General features: G+C 42.3%; 1 protein-coding gene across 3 annotated transcripts in view; it reads left to right on the top strand.

Moving 5' to 3' along the window:
• LOC118938174 overlaps positions 1–16,610 on the top strand; it is a 53,164-nt gene that overhangs the window by 14,451 nt on the left and 22,103 nt on the right. Inside the window, exons 1-3 of one of the 3 annotated variants that reach the window (XM_036940076.1) lie at positions 13,543–13,765; positions 13,949–14,167; positions 14,357–14,689. The exons of 1 other annotated variant lie outside the window; for it this stretch is intronic. In XM_036940076.1, coding sequence (XP_036795971.1) covers positions 13,558–13,765; positions 13,949–14,167; positions 14,357–14,689 — 760 coding nt within the window. In that variant the 5' untranslated portion in view covers positions 13,543–13,557. Of the gene's footprint in view, positions 1–13,542; positions 13,766–13,948; positions 14,168–14,356; positions 14,690–16,610 lie in introns of those variants that run through there. One more of the 3 variants, XM_036940077.1, reaches the window with a different exon arrangement.

The following is a 16,610-nucleotide window of genomic DNA, read 5'->3' as shown; positions in this document are numbered from 1 at the left end:
CTTGGTAGATGAGGCTGGTTTCAACTTGGCCAAAAACACAGCAGCGAGGAAGGAATGTGATTGGGAAAAGAGACACAGTGGATGTCCCGGGCCAGAGGGGTGCCAACATCACAATGTGTGCAGCAATATCCTCTGATGGATTGCTGTTACACAAACCTCTAATTGGGCCGTACAACACAGAGCGTCTCATTTCATTCCTGCATGACCTCTATGGAAGGGTGGTGTCAGGTGAGGACAGGGTTGCAGTGAGGTGAAATCGGCCAACGTTGCATAGTACAATGTGGCATTTCACCACTCCTGCAGTCACATAGTGGTTTACAGCCCATCCCAGGATGGTGTCCCTTTTCCTCCCACTTTACCCTGCATTCCTCAACCCCATAGAGGAATTAATTTCCTCATGGAGATGGAAGGTTTATGACCACCATCCACATCATCATATGTCCCTCCTGGAAGCAATAGATGCTGGATGCCTGGACATATCTGCAGAAGATTGCCAGGGATGGACCAGGCATGCCAAAATATTATTTTCTAGGTGTATTGCCCAAGATGACATAAGATGTGATGTGGATGAGAACCTGTGGCCAAATGCAGAAGACAGGGTGGACTAGCATTGCTACTGTATCTGTATCGGTAGATGGTGTATATACACATTCTTGTATTTTGGAATCACTCAATGCCACATAATGCCATAAAACATATTGAAGCATATTGCATCATGTCTGATTCATTCCTGTAACATAAACTGCAGTCAATTCTAAACAGTAGACAGGTGTCATTCTTGTTCTGTAAAGACATTTGACAAAAGAAAGCATTGTGTAATGCTACCTGTGGTTAGTGTGTTTTAGGTCATTGTTTTATGAGTGACAAAGTGTGCTTGTTGGGTGACAACCTTTGCTAGTGTTATGGAAGAATTAGTTGATTTGAGACATGTATGAAGTGTTTTGGTAGTTTTAGTGCATTTTGGATGTGAAATTAACTGCTGTGCCAAGCTGAAAGTTGGTTAGGAGAACTGTGTGAAGAGTGACCTAAGTATTGAGAAGTGGGTCCTAGCGATTGTAATAGAAACTGTAACTGCAAAATTGTATTTGTAACATATCAACTTCCACTAGAGGTCAGTAGAGAACAGAATTCACTCTGTCCCTCATGACAGGAAATCCACAGGAGGAAGTGATGCCACAGCAGACACACAGGTCATTAAATCAGTCACACCTCCACCTTCACACCTGATGACATTAATTTACTGTGTCAAGACAGTATCTTTCAAACTATTGTAACTGTTACCTGGACACCACTCTCTCTCTCTCTCTCTACAGTGTCCATCCTGACCCTAACATTGACACCTCTCTCTACAGAGTGTCCATCCTGACCCTAACATTGACACCACTCTCTCTCTCTCTACAGAGTGTGCATCCTGACCCTAACATTGACACCACTCTCTCTCTCTCTACAGAGTGTGCATCCTGACCCAAACATTGACACCACTCTCTCTCTCTCTACAGAGTGTCCATCCTGATCCTAACATTGACACCACTCTCTCTCTCTCTACAGAGTGTGCATCCTGACCCAAACATTGACACCACTCTCTCTCTCTCTACAGAGTGTGCATCCTGACCCAAACATTGACACCACTCTCTCTCTCTCTACAGAGTGTGCATCCTGACCCTAACATTGACACCACTCTCTCTCTCTCTACAGAGTGTGCATCCTGACCCAAACATTGACACCACTCTCTCTCTCTCTACAGAGTGTGCATCCTGACGCAAACATTGACACCACTCTCTCTCTCTCTACAGAGTGTGCATCCTGACCCAAACATTGACACCACTCTCTCTCTCTCTACAGAGTGTGCATCCTGACCCAAACATTGACACCACTCTCTCTCTCTCTACAGAGTGTGCATCCTGACCCAAACATTGACACCACTCTCTCTCTCTCTACAGAGTGTGCATCCTGACCCAAACATTGACACCACTCTCTCTCTCTCTACAGAGTGTACATCCTGACCCAAACATTGACACCACTCTCTCTCTCTCTACAGAGTGTGCATCCTGACCCAAACATTGACACCACTCTCTCTCTCTCTACAGTGTACATCCTGACCCAAACATTGACACCACTCTCTCTCTCTCTCTACAGAGTGTCCATCCTGACCCTAACATTGACACCACTCTCTCTCTCTCTACAGAGTGTACATCCTGACCCAAACATTGACACCACTCTCTCTCTCTCTCTGTTCTGTCTCTCTCTCTCTCAAATTCAAATTCAAATTCAAGCTGCTTTATTGGCATGAAAAACATTGTGTCAATATTGCCAAAGCAACAATGTATACAATATACATTGTAACAAAATTATAAATGATAGCAAATAATAATATAAAATGGTAGTAAATAATAATACAAAATTAAATACAAAAATAATAACAATAAAATGGTAACAGTCAATAGTAGAAAGAAAACTATAACTAACTTATAACTAAATAACGGTCATCTTCTTCTTTATATCAGTACTACAACTACAATCATCATTGCTACGACTACTACTACCATCACTAAACTGTTATCACTACCGTTACCACCCATATTTGGAATGATAAACATTAATAATTATAGTAATAACAATAATAGTAATAATAAGTAAGTTACTGTTTACTATGCAGATGTTATTATTCAGTGTCCCTCAGGCTATGGCAGGAAAATACATATTTGGCTGCAAGAGGAGCCATTGCTCCTTCGCCCATGAGTATTCTTAGTTTTTCCTCTGGGTTCAATTTGTAAAAATGTGGAATATATGTAGTCATTTCTGTGAATAATGAATCTCTCTGTGAGGAATATTTATCACAGTAAAGGAGAAAGTCTCTCTCTCTCTACAGAGTGTGCATCCTGACCCTAACATTGACACCACTCTCTCTCTCTCTCTACAGAGTCTACATCCTGACCCAAACATTGACACCACTCTCTCTCTCTCTCTACAGAGTGTCCATCCTGACCCTAACATTGACACCACTCTCTCTCTCTCTACAGAGTCTGCATCCTGACCCAAACATTGACACCACTCTCTCTCTCTCTCTACAGAGTGTGCATCCTGACCCAAACATTGACACATACACAGGTCTGAACATGAGGAACATGTCTCCTGACTGCGACACTCTGGCAGTAAGTCTCCTAATGTATTAATGGATGTGTTAGTTTGTGAGGGTGTTTGTGTTTTATACAGTACCTGAATGTGTTTAGAGAACATTATAGAGTGAGTGCTGTCTCAAAGAGCTCATGCATTTACTTTCCCTCTCTGCCTCTCTCTCTCTCTCTCACTCCCTCTCTAATTCTCTGCCTGCCTCTCTCTCTCTCCCTCCCTGTCTAACTCTCTGCCTATCTCTCTCTCTCCCTCCCTCTCTAACTCTCTGCCTATCTCTCTCCCTCTCCCTCCCTCTCTAACTCTCTGCCTATCTCTCTCTCTCCCTCCCTCTCTAACTCTCTGCCTCTCTCTCTCCCTCCCTCTCTAACAATCTGCCTATCTCTCTCTCTCCGTCCCTGTCTAACTCTCTGCTTCTCTCCCTCACTCTCTAACTCTCTGCCTCTCCCTCCCTCTCTAACTCTCTGCCTATCTCTCTCTCTCCCTCCCTCTCTAACTCTCTGCCTATCTCTCTCTCTCCCTCCCTCTCTAACTCTCTGCCTATCTCTCTCCCTCTCCCTCCCCCCCTCTATAACTCTCTGTCTATCTCTCTCTCCCTCCCTCTCTAACTATCTGCTTCTCTCCCTCCCTCTCTAACTCTCTGCCTCTCCTTCCCTCTCTAACTCTCTGCCTATCTCTCTCTCTCCCTCCCTCTCTAACTCTCTGCCTATCTCTCTCTCTCTCTCTCGCTCCACAAAGTGTCCATCCTGCCCCTTCCAGTGACCCTAAGAGTGACACATACACACCTCTGAACATGAAGACCTGGTCACCAGAGTATGACACCCTGGCAGTCAGTTTGTGTGTGCGTGTGTGTTTCTGGGTGTCCATAAAAAGTATGTAAAGTGCTCATTCAGTGTGTCTTCTTTCAGAATGTGAGGGACTTCCCCAGTGACACAGCCCCTCAGATAGATGCTGAGCCCTCCGATTAGGAGAACTTAAGAGAACCACCACAGAACCTGGACTGAAAAGAACCAACACAGAACCTGGACTAAAGAGAGCCACTACAGAACCTGGACTGAAGAGAGCCACCGCAGAACCTGGACTGAAGAGAGCCCCCGCAGAACCTGGACTGAAGAGAGCCACCGCAGAACCTGGACTGAAGAGAACCACCACAGAACCTGGACTAAAGAGAGCCACAGCAGAACCTGGACTGAAGAGAGCCCCTGTAGAACCTGGACTGAAGAGAGCCACCACAGAACCTGGAGTGAAGTAGACTGGTAGATCTCTACAAGCATTTCACTAGACTCGCAATAGCATCTGATAAACACGTGTATGTGTTCAATAACATTTGATTTGATTTGAAGAGAGCCACCACAGAACCTGTACTGAAGAGAGCCACCACAGAACCTGTACTGAAGAGAGCCACCGCAGAACCTGGACTGAAGAGAGCCACCACAGAACCTGTACTGAAGAGAGCCACCGCAGAACCTGGACTGAAGAGAACCACCACAGAACCTGGACTGTAGATCTTCGGCACCAAACCAAAGATAGGCCTATTATCCTGCTGTCATATCTAGAAGTGTGAGGACAGATGCCGGGAGACGAGAAGAAAGTACAGGGAGTGAACATTTAATAAATAACAGACATGAAACAAAACACGGACAGCGTCTGGACAAGGGAAACAAAACACGGACAGCGTCTGGACAAGGGAAACAAAACACGGACAGCGTCTGGACAAGGGAAACAAAACACGGACAGCGTCTGGACAAGGGAAACAAAACACGGACAGTGTCTGGACAAGGGAAACAAAACACGGACAGTGTCTGGACAAGGGAAACAAAACACGGACAGCGTCTGGACAAGGGAAACAAAACACGGACAGCGTCTGGACAAGGGAAACAAAACACGGACAGCGTCTGGACAAGGGAAACAAAACACGGACAGCGTCTGGACAAGGGAAACAAAACAACATCAATGCTGACACGGGCATCAAACTGAGGAATAGACAGATTTAAGGGAGGCAATCAATAAAGTGATGGAGTCCAGGTGAGCCCAATGAAGTGCTGATGCGCGTAACGATGGTGACTACTGTATGTAATGATGGGCAGCCTGGCGCTCGAGGGGGAGCGGGAGCAGGCGTGACAAGAAGGTTTTCCAGACTATTAGTAATTACAGTTGAAGTCGGAAGTTTGCATACACTTAGGTTGGAGTAATAAAACTATTTTTTCTACCACTCCACAAATGTATCCACAAGTCGGTTAGGACATCTACTTTGTGCATGACAAGTCATTTTTCCAACAATTGTTTATAGACAGATTATTTAACTTATACTGTAATTCACTGTTTCACAATATCAGGGGGTCAGAAGATTACATACTCTAAATTGACTGTGCCTTTAAACAGCTTGCAAAATTCCAGAAAATGATGTCATGGCTTTAGAAGCTTCTGATAGACTAATAGACATCATTTGAGTCAATTGGAGATGTACCTGTGGATGTATTTCAAGGCCTACCTTCAAACTCAGTGCCACTTTGCTTGACATCATTGGAAAATCAAAAGAAATCAGCCAAGACCTCAGAAAATAAATATACACCTCCACAAGTCTGGTTCATCCCTGGGAGCAATGTCCAAACGCCTGAAGGTCCCACGTTCATCTGTACAAACAATAGTACGCAAGTATAAACACCATGGGACCACGCAACCGTCATGCCGCTCAGGAAGGAGACGCGTTCTGTCTCCTAGAGATGAACGTACTTTGGTGCAAAAAGTGTAAATCATTCCCAGAACAACAGCAAAGGACCTTATGAAGATGCTGGAGGAAACATGTACAAAACTATATATATCCACAGTAAAATGAGTCCTATATTGACATAACCTGAAAGGCCGCTCAGCAAGGAAGAAGCCACTGCTCCAAAACTGCCATAAAAAAACAGACTACGGTTTGCAACTTCACATGGGGACAAAGACCGTACTTTTTTTGAGAAATGTCCTCTGGTCTGATGAAACAAAAATAGAACTGTTTGGCCATAAAGACCATCGTTATGTTTGGAGGAAAAAGGGGGATGCTTGCAAGCCTAAGAACACCATCCCAACCGTGAGGCACGGGGGTGGCAGCATCATGTTGTGGGGGTGCTTTGCTGTGGGAGGGGATGGTGCACTTCACAAAATAGATGGCATCATGAGGTAGGAAAATGATGTGGATATACTGAAGCAACATTTCAAGACTTCAGTCAGGAAGTTAAAGCTTGGTCGCAAATGGGTCTTCCAAATGAACAATGACCTCAAGCATACTTCCAAAGTTGTGGCAAAATGGCTCAAGGACATCAATTCAAGGTATTGGAGTGGCCATCACAAAGCCCTGACCTCAATCCTATAGAACATTTGTGGGCAGAACTGAAAAAGCGTGTGCGAGCAAGGAGGCCTACAAAGCTTACTCAGTTACACCAGCTCTGTCGTCAGGAGGAATGAGCCAAAATTCATCGAACTTATTGTGGGAAGCTTATGGAAGGCTACCCAAAACTTTGGACCAAAGTTAAACAATTTAAATGACGTAATAACATATTGTTCCGTGTCATTATATTTTTTATATAAAAATAAATGTAATCAGTCCATTATTATAATTTCCAACATTTTGGTAGGCTATTTGTTAGTCAACTTGTCTATCATTTCTAAAGACATGCAGTGGCGACACGTCATTCAAGGCAGCTGAGGCAGAGCTAAATCTGTTTTCAGCCCCATGGTTAGCTTTTTTTGTTGCTTGTTTTGCATGTTTTGAAATTAATACGTGACACATCAGTTTGCAAATCAAGTTAATAAATAAATAAAGAATTGAGTTAATAAAGTCGCATAGAAACATGGTCTCTCTTTTCCTTTCTTTAGTTAAGGCAGCTCCAAAATGTAGGTGTTGCAGCCTAGCTCAGTGCTTTCTGTGGTGGTGGGGCAGCCAGCATAAAATACGGAGCGTAGGGGTGGGTAATGTTCTCTAGTTGTGCTGTGATTGGCTCAGTGTTCTGTCACTCATGGGGACACTACGTCACCGGAAAATCTACAGGTAGAGCTCGAAATGTCAAGCCCCTTGGGTGCTGCCATAGAATTACATTAGAAATGCAAATCCCAAAATTCTCAAATTCATTGGCTTAGACAAAATTACGTCAAATCGCGTTAAATCTGCCGTAGCTTTGATTGGACTGATTGGACAAACTTTCAAAATCTTAGCTGGCAAGCTAGACAAGCAGTCATCATCATGCATCAAGTCGACAATCTACTGACAAATCCTTATCAATCCTTGTCATATGAAATTATAGATAAAACGTGTCAGTGCTCATTGGCCATTGGACATAAACATTAAAAAACAAGTTGGAACAAATCACAAATTCAACAATTAGTGCTAAGGCAGCACTGCAGGCCCGGGTTTGATCCCGGACTGTTACAGCCGGCTGTGACCGGGAGACCTATGAGGTGGAGCTCAATTGGCCCAGGGTCATCTGGGTTAGGGGAGGGTTTAGCCGGCCAGGATGTCCTTGTCTCAACATGCTCTAGTAACTCCTTGTGGCCTGGCGCCTGCAAGCTGACGTCGGTCGTCAGTTAAACAGTGTTCCCTCCGACACATTGGAGTCTGCTGTTTGTCCTCCTGTCCAAGGGGTGGAGCTGGAGAGCACCAGGCTGGTGATCAGGTACCTAGACCGCTGGATGCAGAGGCCCCCTCACTCTCCTCAGAAGACCAACCCTATAGGCCTCAACACCTCCTCAGCCTCCCAGTACGCCTCCACATGGTAAGGACATCTGTCTTTGAGGAGAATACTACTGTGAGGCTGAGAATACAATTGCATCTATGAACTCTGCAGCTCTGATGATCATTGTAGCAGGTAAAGTTTCATCCTTAATACCTCAATACAAAATTACTTTTCAAGATAAATCTTAATAATTCTACTTTGGATTATTACACTTTTGTTAATAATTACAGGTTTGTTTATAAAATCCCCAAGTATTAACAAGTATTACATTGATATTCTGTTTTCTTATCATAATAATATTCAGTTCATTAGAACATAATGTGTTCTCATATCATCCATATTTTATTTTAGGGAAACAGACCTCAGTTCTGACTGCAGCTGTAGGAATCACAGTGGTTCTGGTTCTCATCCTCTGTTTCTCTGGCTTCATGTGCTTCAGGTGCGTTTTGAGGATGAGGATGTCCACTACGCTGCTGTGAAATTCAACCTCCCCAGTGCTGCCACCTGGTGACCATATTCTGCATTAAGGTCATTCATATGCTGCTGTTTATTGTAGGAAATGTCATCAATAAGCAAAACAGTTGAACCTTTGTGACCACTATGAACCCAAACTATGAACCCAACAATGGACATCTCAGGACAGTTACTATGACATGTCTAAAATGAGGGAGTGATGTGATGATGGTGTTGACGAACTGTTTTCTGTTCCAAATGGCACCCTATTCCCTATTTAGTGCACTGCTTTAGACAGAGCCCTATAGGGTGCCACCATTTGGGATGATGTCTTTGTTTCATTTCGGTTTCTCTCTCTTCAGCAGCACAAGCAGCTGAGGACTCCTCTGTTCTCTACAGTACAGTCAACAAACCCTGAACCAAGAGGACCCCAACACAACAAACCCTGAACCAAGAAGACCCCAATACAACAAACCCAGAACCAAGAAAACCTGAACAAAACAAACCCAGAACCAAGAAGATCTGAACACAACAAACCCAGAAAGAAGAAGACCTGAACAGAACAAGTTTAATGCGTTTATATGGGCTATAAGTAAAGGAGTGTTAATTGCTTTTGCAGTATTTTTTCAAAAATAAATTTGGGGGATATTTGTTTTCCTAAAGGGGAACTGAAATTTAAAATCAAATATCTAAATGATCAGACAGACAGACAGACAGACAGACAGACAGACAGACAGACAGACAGACTTAGCTATATGCATGTCAGGGTTCACTTTGGGTCCATTGCTCTGAAGATCAGTGAGCTGAAGACATCTCTTTCACACAAGAACACACTGGATATTCAGAGCAGCTTGCCTTGGCCTTGGCATAATGACAGCTCACTGTTGTCTGTTGTTTCTAGCTAGCTAATGTTGATAGCTAAATGTCAGCTAACTAACTAGCTCACTAGTTAACTATGTGGTCTTGCTGTAATTCAGAGGCAGCGCATCATATTGTTCACAATCCAGTCCATTCAGAGTAGCTGTGTGATGCACAAAAATACTTGTTTATCGCTGAATAACAGCAGCTTCATGTAGCTAACAAGCTAGTTGAGATCACTAGTTCACTCAATACAACCGCCAGTTCAACATAAGTCCCAATAACAGTACTTTTACGTGCGTGACTGTTTTATTATATATATATTTTTGACATTTTCTACCTTCTATTTTGTATATTTTCATCAGACTAGTAGGGACATATGAGGCCTGGAAGCTGCAGTAATGTTGAGATGTCAGTAGGGAGAGCTCTAGTCTAGAACACTGGTACCAAAGATACTCCCCTTTCATCTGTTCTGGAACCTTCAGTACCAGCTGATGAGGAGTGATGGGAATGGGTCACATTTTGTCTCTTGTAAAACATGTTGGCCCACTCCTCATATAAAGAAATGTAACTACAGTATTCTGACTTTAGACCATTTTCTATTTAGATACAGTAACATCCCTTATGTGACATGCTGTTCCTGCATGTTAATGCCCTGACTAGGCTTCTTTAAAATGTGTCCACCACAGAACTCACACATAGGCTATGCCTGCTTCTACTAACACTTACAGTAGACTACTTCTTGTTTCCACGCAGTGACAGTAAGTTGACTCACTGTTCAAGACCTCTCCTCTTCACTTCACTCTGTAAGTACACTTGACAATATCTTGAAATATAGTTTTAGTTTGGATGTTTGTAGCCAAACATCACATGACTTCCTGAATCTTTGTACTTGTTGGTTTATTTTGAACTGTGTTTTGGTTGTTACATCAGGGCCTGTATTCATAAAGTGTCTCAGATGGTCCATATAATTATGATCTAAAAGGCTAAACTGATCCCAGATCAGCACTCCTACTCTGATACACTTTGTGAATACAGACCCTGGACTGTGGTTTCATGTGTTTAGTTCAGTTTATTCATTTACATGTTTAAAACATGATCAGTAGAGAATACCAGTAACACCCAGATCTCCATTCAATAGGGTCATGTTCACTTTCATAGTATAACAGGGTCAAGAATAACTGTGTGTGTGTGTGAGTGAGTGAGTGAGTGAGTGAGTGAGTGAGTGAGTGAGTGAGTGAGTGAGTGAGTGTGTGTGTGTGTGTGCGTGTGTGTGCGTGTGTGTGCGTGTGTGTGCGCGTGTGTGTGCGCGTGTGTGTGCGTGTGAGTGTGTGTGTGTGTGTGTGTACATTTATTTTTACATATTAATCAGATTGTGGGATATAGAGTCACGACCAACTTTTTTGGCACTTGACAAGTACTGAGCTTTATTGTCTGCTACAAAAGTTGGGATGTACGTTGTACATGTGGTTTCACATAAAGACTCTCAGAGCAACAGATTGTTGTGGAGACATTTTGAAAATGGCCTAAAGTAAGAGTCATGAGTGATTGAATGAATAGTTCATAAGAGCTTTAGGAGTAGTATAGACACAGTGATGGTGGGTTGTGTTTAGGAGTAGTATTAACATGAGACACAGTGGTGGTGGGTTGTGTTTAGGAGTAGTATTAACATGAGACACAGTGATGGAGGGTTGTGTTTAGGAGTAGTATTAACATGAGACACAGTGATGGTGGGTTGTGGTTAGGAGTAGTATTAACATGAGACACAGTGATGGTGGGTTGTGTTTAGGAGTAGTATTAACATGAGACAGTGATGGTGGGTTGTGTTTAGGAGTAGTATTAACATGAGACACAGTGATTGTGGGTTGTGTATAGGAGTAGTATTAACATGAGACACAGTGGTGGTGGGTTGTGTTTAGGAGTAGTATTAACATGAGACACAGTGATGGTGGGTTGTGTTTAGGAGTAGTAGTAACATGAGACACAGTGATGGTGGGTTGTGTTTAGGAGTAGTATTAACATGAGACACAGTGATGGTGGGTTGTGTTTAGGAGTAGTATTAACATGAGACACAGTGATGGTGGGTTGTGTTTAGGAGTAGTATTAACATGAGACACAGTGATGGAGGGTTGTGTTTAGGAGTAGTATTAACATGAGACACAGTGATGGTGGGTTGTGTTTATGAGTAGTATTAACATGAGACACAGTGATGGTGGGTTGTGTTTATGAGTAGTATTAACATGAGACACAGTGATGGTGGGTTGTGATTAGGAGTAGTATTAACATGAGACAGTGATGGAGGGTTGTGTTTAGGAGTAGTATTAACATGAGACACAGTGATGGTGGGTTGTGTTTAGGAGTAGTATTAACATGAGACACAGTGATGGTGGGTTGTGTTTAGGAGTAGTATTAACATGAGACACAGTGATGGTGGGTTGTGTTTAGGAGTAGTATTAACATGAGACACAGTGATGGTGGGTTGTGTTTATGAGTAGTATTAACATGAGACACAGTGATGGTGGGTTGTGTTTAGGAGTAGTATTAATTAACATAAGACACAGTGATGGTGGGTTGTGTTTAGGAGTAGTATTAACATGAGACACAGTGATGGTGGGTTGTGTTTAGGAGTAGTATTAACATGAGACACAGTGATGGTGGGTTGTGTTTAGGAGTAGTATTAACATGAGGCACAGTGATGGAGGGTTGCGTTTAGGAGTAGTATTAACATGAGACCACCTGGAAAAATGGCTACCTCAGTATTTTACGCAAGATTTTCTGCGGGAGACACCATGTGACCACTACATATGGTCCCTTACGGCCATTCTTCAATGGAAATGCCTAAAAAGACGCCGCAATGTTGTAGACACCTTGGGGAATACGTGAAAAACGTAAGTTCATTCGTAGCTCATTCACAGCCATATAAGGAGTCATTGGTATGAGTCGGTTTCAAAAAATGTGGCACTTCCTGGTTGGATTTTTTTCTTGGTTTCGCCTGTAACATCAGTTCTGTGGCACTCACAGACAATATCTTTGCAGTTTTGGAAACGTCAGAGTGTTTTCTTTCCAAAGCTGTAAATTATATGCATAGTCGAGCACTCTGTAAGTACTATTGACAATATCTTGAAATATAGTTTTTGGTTATTTGTTTTTAGTCATAAGTCAAATACTTGAGGGTAATGTATCATTTGTGTGTGTGTGAGAGAGAGAGAAAAAGAGAGTGAGAGAGTGAAAGTCACTGGCTGTTTAGCCTCACAGCTTGAGGATAGGTGCTATCATTGAACCTGGTGGTCAGTCTTTAGTCACTGGCTGTTTAGTCTCACAGCTTGGGGATAGGTGCTATCATTGAACCTGGTGGTCAGTCTTTAGTCACTGGCTGTTTAGTCTCACAGCTTGGGGATAGGTGCTATCATTGAACCTGGTGGTCAGTCTTTAGTCACTGGCTGTTTAGCCTCACAGCTTGGGGATAGGAGCTATCATTGAACCTGGTGGTCAGTCTTTAGGTTGCTGTACAGCTTGATGGACTGTAGAGGATTGAACATTTATCCTTCTATATTTGGGGTTCTGAGAATAAAACAACTTCAGAACAATCAATGTAGAAATATGTGTTTACAGTTCTACAGATCTGTTCAATAAGTTGTTGTTGTTGTTGTTTACAATGATGATGATGACTACTGTATATATTAGGAATTTATTTTTGCATCATGTCAGTTTAAGTAGACAGACGTAGACAGACATGCAACACATCACACACATTACATACAAACATAGTGCAGTAGACTTACAGACAGACAGTATTCACATAGACAACCATTTAGCACAATACAACACAACACAATATGAGCCTGGTTCATTTTTAGTAATGAGGTCCTGTACCCCATTTACAGTTTCTACTTCAATGTATCAGGTGGAGTTATTCACCAGCTATAGAGTGAGTTGTTGTTTATGTTTCTAAGACTGCAGGGTGGGAGATGCAACAATGGCCTTGAGAACAGCAGGAAGTGTGTTGGTGGTCTTTCTCTGGTCTGTGACAGGTATGGTCTCATTCATAACTTATATGGTTGTCAATCTACAGACATGTGTATTACATTTGCTTGTGTTCTGTTAGGCATCTCCACTTCACTTTAAATAGTTATGTTTTACACCTCACTGAGTGATGATTATCTGTGGTTTCCAATATGGCAACAAAGTGTGGACAAACCCTACCTTCAGTGTGAGCCAAATACCTTGTCCTAATTCTGATACCATTGTGATGTCTAACTGTGTTTCAGTGGTACTGGGTCAGAATGGCTGGAGTGTTACATACACCACTCAGAGTATCTGTACCTTGAAGGGGTCATCAGTGGATCTGTTCTGCTCTTACACATATCCCAGAGGTACAGTGTCAACAACACTCTGGTTCACTAAAATGGAGGCTGGTAAAGAACCTAAAGATCTAGGTCAGGACCCAGAGTATGCAGGTCGTCTGGAGTATCATGGAGATAAGAAGAAAGACTGTACCCTGAAAATCACAGACCTGAGAGAGAGAGACTCAGCTACGTACAAGTTCAGATTATTAACAGATCAGGAAGGAGGGAAATATTCTGGAAGTCCTGGAGTCACTCTGTCTGTAACAGGTACAGTAACATGCTTTATACTGCTAGTCTGTTCAATTAATATCTACTGTCCATTTAGGTCTAGAAATTGGATTTGTATATATGAAACAGATTTGAGAATTAAATGAGTTTGAGAATGTCTTGCATCATGTGATTAAACAAGACAATAAGTGATTCAGGGTTTAATGCTGTGATCTACTCCAGCTCTGCAGGTGAAGATAACTTCTAAAACTTTGCAAAATTGGGTGACACTGACCTGTAGCACCACCTGTACTCTGACTGACAACCCCACCTACATCTGGTACAAGAACGGACACAAAGTAAAGGAGGACACCTCCAGCCTGTACTCAGACTACTTTAGTGATGCAGACAGTTACTCCTGTGCTGTAAAAGGCCACGAGGATCTCCACTCTCCTGCAGTGTGTGAGTATGGATTTAACTCAGTTGTTAGTATAACTTTTCAAGTAGAACTTTCTGTCTGCTAAACAGTCCTCACAGTTATCTAACCAAACTGCAACACAATACCAGATGGCATAACTATTCTGGATTACTGCAGCTCATGATTCTACTGTGTAAATGTATAAGTAATGCCCTCTTGTCATTATGTTTCAGGTGTTCAGGGTCAGAGCTGCAACAGAGTGACTTACACCAAGAGGAGAATCTGTGTCTTGAAGGGGTCAACAGTGGACATATCCTGTACTTATGTTAGTTATTATTCCATCACATCAACATTCTGGTTTAGAAGTGATAAGTCGACCCCTGAAGACCTAACCTCAGACCCAGGGTATGCATGTCGTGTGGAGTACACTGGAACATACAGAGGTCCCTTCACCCTGAGAATCACAGATCTGAGAGAGGAGGACTCAGCTGAGTATCGCTTCACTTTTAAAACAGACAACTTTGAATGGGGTCATAGTTTCCCAGGAACAACTCTGTCTGTCACAGGTAATACTACCCTGTATGATACAACTGTAAATCATAATGAATTACAGGATAAATATATTAACCATCCTGTTAACACAGAGGTGTATGTGGTTTTATACATATTGTTTCAGGTCTGCAGGTGAAGGTGACTCCTGCTGCAGAGGGACAGAAGAGACTGACCTGTATCACCACCTGTACTCTCACTGACAAACCCACCTACATCTGGTACAAGAACGGACAACGTCTAGATGAGCCCACTTCCCAACAATACTCTAGTAATACCCTAGTAGTGTTGGGTCATTCTGCAGACAATTACTCCTGTACTGTAGAACACCATGAGGACCTCCACTCTCCTGCAGTGTGTAAGTATGAATTAAAGTACTATTATACTTAGAAAGTATCAATAATTTAAGGTCAATAAGAAGGGTATTACTGCTTTATCTATCAATATGCATCATTACATAGAAATTACAGACAATGTCATAGATGTATGCATGTCTATAGTTAGAATGTTCAGTACCTCAGACACTTGAAGAATAGTTTAGTAGACACTCTAGTCATAAAGTATCTCCAAATGTATTATTGTTCATGTTTTGTGTAAGTGATAGTTTTAGATCGTTCTCTGAGTTTAGATATGATTTATTTTAGACATGACGTCATTTGAGGTAGTATACTACAATCCGGACCCTCTGACATATTCTCCTTTACAAGATGATCCAAAGAACACCTCAGTGTCAGTCAGTCCCTCTGGTGAAATAGTGGAGGGCAGTTCAGTGACTCTGACCTGCAGCAGTGATGCCAACCCACCTGTGGACAAATACACCTGGTACAAGAAGAACGTAACCTCACCAAAAGCATCAGGACAGAGTTACAGCATCACTAACATCATCTCTGAGGACAGAGGAGAATATTACTGTGAGGCCCAGAATGGAAGAGGATCTATGAACTCTACAGCTCTGATGATCATTGTAGCAGGTAAAGTTACATCTTCAATACTTCAATACAAAATGATGTTCAATAAGAAATGATGTTTCAAGGTGATCTTCTTCTAGTTTGCCTCATTACACTTTGGTTTATAACTATACATAGGCTTCTATATACAAGTATTACATCAATGTCCTGTTTTGCTGTATATTCATTTTCACTTCATAATAACCTGTACTCATATCATCTATATTATCTTTTAGGGAAACAAACCTCAGTTATAACTGCAGCTGTAGGAATCATAGTGGTTGTTCTGGTTCTCATCCTCTGTCTCTCTGGACTCATGTGGTTCAGTTGAGTAAAGAAGGAAAACTGATATTTGTATTATTCTTTCACCTTAGCACTCTGATTTGTTGCTAACTTAATTATTTCATGAATGTATTTATTGGCCCAACGCCCTTAACTGCTAAACTGTATTAGTAACACATCAACTTCCACTAGAGGTCAGTAGAGAGCAGAAATCACTCTGTCCATCTTTACAGGAGATTCACAGGAGGAAGTGATGCGACAGACAAACAGGTGATTATATCAGTTATCAGTTACACCACGGCACCCCCCCCCCCCCACCCCCCGTGTAGTGTTAGGGCAAAAAACAAAACGTGCACCCAGGGGGGGTCCAGCTCTGAGTTTGGGAAACCCTGAGTTACAACTAATTTACTGTGTCACTACAGTCTCTTTCATACTATTTTCATTGTTTTCTCTCTCTCTCTCTTTCTCTCTCCACAGAGTGTCCGTCCTGACTGTAACAGTGACACGTACACAGGTCTGAACATGAGGACCATGTCCCCTGACTATGACACTCTGGCAGTAAGTCTCTTATAATACATTTTGATTGTTTGTGAGTGTGTTTGTGTTTTATACAGTACTTGAATGTGTTTAGAGAAAATTATGGAAAGTTGTGTTTCAAAGAACACATGCATTTCCTCTCTCTCCCCCTCTCCTACTCTCTCTATATCTT

Source organism: Oncorhynchus mykiss, chromosome 13, assembly GCF_013265735.2.
Source record: "Oncorhynchus mykiss isolate Arlee chromosome 13, USDA_OmykA_1.1, whole genome shotgun sequence".
NCBI classification, from domain to species: domain Eukaryota; kingdom Metazoa; phylum Chordata; class Actinopteri; order Salmoniformes; family Salmonidae; genus Oncorhynchus; species Oncorhynchus mykiss.
The sequence above is the reverse complement of the archived record's forward strand: the minus strand, read 5'-3'. Positions and strand labels throughout refer to the sequence as shown.